This window comes from Ailuropoda melanoleuca, chromosome 6, assembly GCF_002007445.2.
Source record: "Ailuropoda melanoleuca isolate Jingjing chromosome 6, ASM200744v2, whole genome shotgun sequence".
NCBI lineage: Eukaryota > Metazoa > Chordata > Mammalia > Carnivora > Ursidae > Ailuropoda > Ailuropoda melanoleuca.
The window spans coordinates 89,112,584-89,119,317 of record NC_048223.1 but is presented as its reverse complement, the minus strand read 5'-3'; the positions used below and the strand labels follow the sequence as shown (position 1 = coordinate 89,119,317).

At 52.4% G+C, this 6,734-nt stretch overlaps 1 protein-coding gene across 2 annotated transcripts in view; it reads left to right on the top strand.

Moving 5' to 3' along the window:
• Window positions 1–1,595: 1,595 nt before the first annotated feature.
• Window positions 1,596–6,734, top strand: part of ARHGAP22 (Rho GTPase activating protein 22) — a 152,952-nt gene continuing 147,813 nt past the window's right edge. Inside the window, exon 1 of one of the 2 annotated variants that reach the window (XM_011231961.3) lies at window positions 1,596–1,998. In XM_011231961.3, coding sequence (XP_011230263.1) covers window positions 1,965–1,998 — 34 coding nt within the window. In that variant the 5' untranslated portion in view covers window positions 1,596–1,964. The remainder of the gene's footprint in view (window positions 1,999–6,734) is intronic. The other variant, XM_034662844.1, reaches the window with a different exon arrangement.

Genomic DNA, 6,734 nt, shown 5'->3' with positions numbered 1-6,734 from the left:
CGGGAGAGGGAACCACTGGTGCAAAGGCCCGGGGGCACATGGGCTGCACGTGCACATGGCCACGTAGCATTAGCAAGAGATAAGGCATGAATGAAGCCGTGAACTGTACCATGAAGGGCCTTGAATAATATCTCAAACTACTGATTCCTCTCCTGAGGGGTGGCTGAGGGCCAGAAAAAGTGACTGGGTGCTGAGTAAGACAGCTTTGTCTCCATGGACTCTGCTTTCTCCCTGTCACCTGGCCATTGGACCCCCACATCCTGATGAGTCCTTGACCTCTCCAATTCTCCCCTTCTCTCTGTAGGCCAGACCCTGTCCTCTAGCATGGATTGCTGCAGGGGCTAGACCCCTAGTCTCCAGAACTTCTGGACATCCAGCGGCCAAAGTTGATTCCACGTTCATATTTCATTTGGGGATCAGTGGACATGGGGGCGCTGTGAGGTTCAGGGAGGGAGCATGGCCATCCAAACAGAGAGGTCATCTTTCACATCCCTCACCTTCAGCTGAGCGGACCACACCACACTCCGACTCAGAAGGACCCAGCCCTAGGCACAAATGCCTAACACAGCACGTGGGGTCATTTCAGGGGCACCAAGGCTGGTCCTCACCATCCAGCAAGTCCGCTGAGGACTCTCAAGCCAAAAACTGCTCACCTGAAGTGGTTGGCATTTGGGAATTTAGAGAGACTGGCATCACAGAAAATCATCAGCTGTAGACACACCACCCCGGGGTTCAGATTCCCATCCTGACAGTATTGTGTGACTTTGGGCAAGTTATTTAACATTTCTGTGCCTTATATTCTTTATCTGAAAAGTCATGACAATAGCACCTGCCTTGGAGAATTTGAGAATTAAATGAGATATGGAACATAAAGTACGAGCCTTAATGCCAGACAGAGAGTAGGCACCTAATGAACGATGGCTATTACTGTGATTGCATTTCTCCGGCAATTTTTAGGCTCTTGGGGCTGAGCTCCCCAAAAGCCCCACTATGCATTCTTTAGTTATGTTACTATTAAATGGAAACATGACAATTAGCAGATTCACTACTCAGGGAACAGTGTTTGAGACTCTACTGCGTGTGGGGCCCTAATCTAAGTGCTTTAAGTTCATTCTGATTTCTGTCACCTTATTAAGGCAGCAGAAACATCCCTAAGGGGCATCCCTCTGCTTGCTGGGCTCATCCCCGGGGGATCGAAGGATCTGAAAGCTGCCCAGGCTGCGAGCTCCCTCGAAGACACACCTGTCTTTCACAGTTGAGCTGTGAGCTCCGAAACCGCCCCCTGGGCCCCCCCTGGCCGGAGACACCAGGCAAAGCGGGTCCCATTGGACGGGCGCTGGAGGGGGCCTTGGCCCGAAGGGGTCGCCCCTCTCTCCCCAAGAGCCCTCTCCGGGGGGAGGGGGGCGCTTGGCAGGACAGGAGGGCGGCGGCGTGGATTTCCGCCTCTCTTTGCCTGCAGCGGGCGCGCCGGACTGGCCCTCCCCGCGCAGTGGGCGGATCCGCTCCGAAGGAGCCCGGAGCCATCAGACCCGCCCCCGCCGCGGGGCCGGAGCTGCACCGCCCTCCTCGCGGACCCGCCCATGTGCCCGCCCGTCCGCGGCGAGCAGAGCCCCACGCGCCCGGGTCCGGGATGGGTAGCGCCGCGCGCGCCCCGGGGAGGAGGGACAGTCAGGCCGCCCCGCCCTGGCCCAGTGATTGATCAGCAGCCCTTACGGAGCCTTTTACTGGCTCGCGTGGATGGGAATTAATTCTGGGATGGATAAATAATGCATTGAGGTTTGTGTAGTCCAAGGCAAGCCGGCCGTCAGAAGCAATGAGAGGGAGACCAGGGAGCCTCGCCCCGTAAAGCCAGCAGCATGGGGGCCCGTGCGGGGCAAGAGGGGCAGTTGGGCCAGAGGAAGAGAAAAGGGAAGTGGATGACAGCATGATCGGCACAAGGACTCTGGCCTGGCGGCTTCTGGAATATGCTGAGCCCAAAGATCAGGCAAGCCAGGAGGGGTAAGTCCAACTTCCTGGGGCGGATCTGGGCCCAGTGTGCGTCTCTTGGCTAACACGTGCAGACACTTACCCGGCTGCCACCCTAGGGGTCAGATGAGGCAGGCAATCCAGAGGCATCCTCCTGACCGACATGGGTGCCTAGTGAGGCTCCTGGGTCTGTAGGGGTCAGACCTGAGACGCGAAAGGGCAAGGGCCGTTTTAGTGCTGTAGTCCTCGTGCAACCCTCACCCCATATTCTGTGTTTTGCCGTGTTCCTGAGTTGCTCAAAGTGACCAGGTGACGACTTTGGGAAAACTTTGTTCCTTTGCTACAAAGGAAGTGCTCAACGCTCATGATTTGCCCCAGCAGCCAAGACAAAAGTGGCCCTCACCAGAGAGGGCCATGCGCTGGCTTCTGGAGACGGTCAGGTCCAAGTGAGAGTCCTCATTGCTGTGGCCTGGGAGGGTGCTCTCTAGAGCCTGCAGGAGCTGCGAGGGCTGGGCTGCAGGAAGAGATTCCTCAGGCAGGCCAGAGGCAGGCAGGCAGGTGCTCCCCCGGGGAGAAGTCCTCGGAAGTTGCACAGCCTGGAGATGAGGGTGCGGAGGGCACAGAGAGCCAAGTCAGAGATGGGAGCCTGGAGAAACTTGCAGGATGATCTAGTAGGACTGGGCTAGTGCCCCAGCCAGCCTGTGTCCCTGCAGAGTGGCCTGGAGACTCAGGATGAATCCCTGGACGAGGGACAGCATCTCGCTAGGGACAGCAACTTCTTGGCCACTGTCATTTTAGATAAGAATGTCTGTCTTGTAAGAAAACAGAATGTGTCTTTTCATGTGGCCAGTCTTTACAGAGGACTGAGCTTCCCTTTTGAGCAATGAGTATGAGGACAGGTAGCTTGGAGGTGGATGAAACATCTGCCTGGGGAGCTTGGAAACTGTGTGTCTCGCCTGGTGTGTGTGTGCGACAGGGACCCTCCAGCCTCCTGTGAACTCACAGGCAACACACCCATCTCATTAGCTACTAACTAAGGGTGGGCTGCCCTCCAAAGCGTGGTCACGGTAGTCAGGACCCCTCTGCGGGGTGCTCCAAATGGATGATAACCTGTGGACCCCAATGGGCAAAAGAGGGCTGTGCATGGCTCTGCTGAGGGGTAGGAATGCAGCTAGTGACCACCTAAAGGGGTGGGCCAGGCCATGCATGCCCTTTGAGAAAACTAAACGTCCCTGCCCTGTGTAATGCACTAGCCACTGGCCAGATGTGGCTGTGGAGCCCTGGACATATGGCTAGTCCAAATTGAGACACATACACACTAGATTTTGTTGACTTGATGGAAAAAAAGAATGTAAAATATCTTACTAATAATTATATTGAGTACAGGCTGAAATGACAATATTTTGGATATGTTAAGTTAAATAAAATGTATTACTAAATTTAATTTCACCTTTTTTTTTTTTTTACTTTCTTTTAAAGCACGTACTAGAACATTGATAATTACAATTACATATGTGGCTTACATTATATGCCTGTTGCATAGTTCTTGTCTAGAAAGAGACCAAGCCTTCAGCAAAGGGGCTCTCAGGAAGCCAGCCTTTGAAATCCCAAACTTCTTATAAGCAATTGTCCTAGGTCAGTGGTTCTCAGCCAGGAGTGATTTCGCCCGGCTCACCAGCGGACCTTTGGCCTTGTCTGGAGACATTTTTGTAGTTCCAAATGAAGGGCTGCTGGCTTCTAGTGGGGGGAGACCAGGAGCACTACTAAATCCCCTACAAAGCAGAGGACAGGCCCCCCAGCAAAGAATTATCTGGCCCCACATGTCTGTAGTGCTCAGGTTGGGGACCACTCGACTTGACGCTGTTCTCTGGTAAGATATGTTAAAAGATGATGCTTATGGGGCCGTGCGTCAGCTAACCACTTACCCACAAAAATGTATGATCATAAACTATGATAAGAAGCATTCTAGGAGCTTATACTACAAACATAGCGTCCAGAGGAAGTAAGAGGTCCTTGAGCTGTGAGCTGGGACATGACAGGGAGCTAACTAGGCGAAGTATGGTGGAAGGACAAGGCCACGTCGCAGGCGGCGAATGGCCTGTGTGCAGGTGCCGTGGGAGGGGAGGGGAGCATGGGAGTAGGAGGCTGGGGTGGGGGCAGGGAGGGGCAGCAGCCACAGCATGAGGCTGGAGACCAGGTCGGGAATTGGTTCATGCAGGGTCAGGCTTGCAGCTTGCTAAGGAATAATTCACCCTGGGGACATTTCTGGAGAAAAACAGACCAAATTCTGTGCACATGTGCGTGTGTGCATGTGTGGGGGTGTGCGTGGGGGTGGGTGTGCACACGTGTGTGTGCCTTTAAGTAACGGTTATGGTAGAAGTGGTGGAAAGAAGAGCTCACACCAAAATTCATCCCCCATTGAACCTTGTAGGGGCTGGGCAGGATGCATGTTATCAACACAGCAAGTCAGAGGATGCTAATCACAGCCCTTGGTATCCAGACACTGCCTTGTCCAGACTGCTCCAGACTAGCCATATTCCAGATGCATGTCCAGGCTACACCACTATGTGGATATGCTGGGTTGCACGAAAAAGACTGGGGTTGCTTTCTGAGATAGGTCACAAAATCAGCCTCAGCCAGCTCAGAAGCCTCTGGGGTCTAGCCAAAAGGCTGCTCTGCAGATTGGGGCTTCCCAGGGACCCTTCCTCCGAGTCGTGATGGCTGTTAACTTCCTGGCAGGCTCTCATCCAGGCCAGCCCTGAGTGAGCATGCTAAGGCTGCCAACACCCTGAAAGCTGTCCTCAGGTCTCCTTCCGAAGGAGGGGGAGACGTCCAGATCCAGAACCTCCCAAGGAAAACCCTGTTGTCACTTACCTGCATATAGAACTACGTTTGTTCATCGTCACGCCCTGACCGTGCTCAATTTCCAAGAAGTTAGAGGCAAAAGAGGCAGGTGTCAACTTAAACAGACATACACACATGGACACAGACACACACACACACATAAGAAGACAATAATTCCAGAAAATAGGCACCCAAACTAGCTAGAGGTGGCTCAGAATAGGCCAGTGAATTCAAATATTGTGCTTGGTTTAAGTGCATCACACAATTCAGACTGATTTCGGGACGGTGGTCCAGATTGGCTCAAATCAGGATTCACTGGCCATTAATACGATAAGTGATTTTAGCTGGCCATTGCTTGCTGAGGACCAGTTCAGACTCAGCCTAGCTAGTCGTGGCCTGTCGAAGCCAGTCCAGGCTATTTGGAGCCAGATGTGGTTCCTTGCTTCCCACCTGGTTCCTGAGGTCCCTTCCAGAGACCCTTTCCTATCGCTTTGCCTCAGAAAGCTTATCCTCCACTGATTCCCATTTCCATATTCCCAGAGTGGGACTAGAAGAGACAGTTGACCCCTACCCTTGCCAACTTTCCCAAAAGAAAAATAAGATAAATTCACTAGAGCTCCTTGAATGTATTACATATACAAAGGAGCAAGTTGCAAGTCTGTGTGCTTTGTGACAGTGTGAAAGTTGCAATTTATTTTTCAAGATAGAAAATACAAACATAAGGCAGGTGCCTTCCCTCCTGGGAATAGGAGAGGAGAAGTGGAGGCTCATGTCATACCCTGAGGCTCACTACCACATTCTGTGCATCCACCCTATGCCCTCCACGCTCCCTCCTCTGCTGGCAGAGCCCCTGGGTGCACCTGGTTAGAACCAGACCTGGTTCCCAATCTCTCCAGTGATAGCAGAACTGAGTCCCAAAATACTTGACCTTGATGCAGCCCCAGCTGGCCGGGATTGTTCCCCTTTCTGAAATTCCACTGTACTAGGACTTAGGTCTTCAGAGACTGTTATGTTCTGTTGGTGTTGATTGAGGCTTATTGCTCTGGCCTTGCCCTAGTCCACAGGATGAGGGATGGGGGGCAGCCCTGTCACTTTATCTTCCAAAGAGCTCTAGACTCTGCATGTGTCACTTATCCTCATGCCATCACCCACCCCCAGCCACCACCGTCTCTCACCTGGACTTTGGCCATAAGACTGCCTCACTCCCACCCACCCTCATCCATTCTCCACTCAGAAGCCAGAGCTGTCTTCATATGTAAATGCAGCCATACATTCACCTCTAGGGCCTTCCCCAACATGGAATCCTTCAGTGGCTTCCCCATTGCTCTTTGGGTTAAAATGCAAAGCCTAACCATGGTCCACAAGATCCCACTTACCGTCTAGCCAGTGAGCACCCCTCCAGCCTCCTCTAACTCTTCAGGCTCCAGCCACACTGGCCTTCTTCCTGTTCTTCAACTGTTCCATGGGCCTCCTCCCGCAGGGCCTTAGCTCACCATTTTCCCTACCTGGAATGTCTCTCCTCTCTCTCTCTCTTTCTCTCTCTCTCTCTCTCTCTCTCTCTGTCTTTCTGTCTCTCTCTTTCCCTCTCCCCCCTCCCCCTACACACATACATTCCTTGATTCCTCCTCACCCTCCGGCTCTCAGTTCAAGTGTCAGCAGCCAGGGACATCCACACACACCAATCTAAGCTAGGTCCTCTGGTGTAAGCTCTCCTTTCTTTACAGCATTTACCTTGGATTATAGTTGTGCACTCCCAAATGGAATTATCTGATGGATATCTGTCACTCCACTGGACTGAGTTCCATGGGGGCAGGAACCATTTCCGGCTTTGAATATCATTATACTCAATGCCAGGCACCTAAAGGAATTCAATACATACATTTTGAATGAATGAATGAATGAATGAATGAATGAATGAATGAATA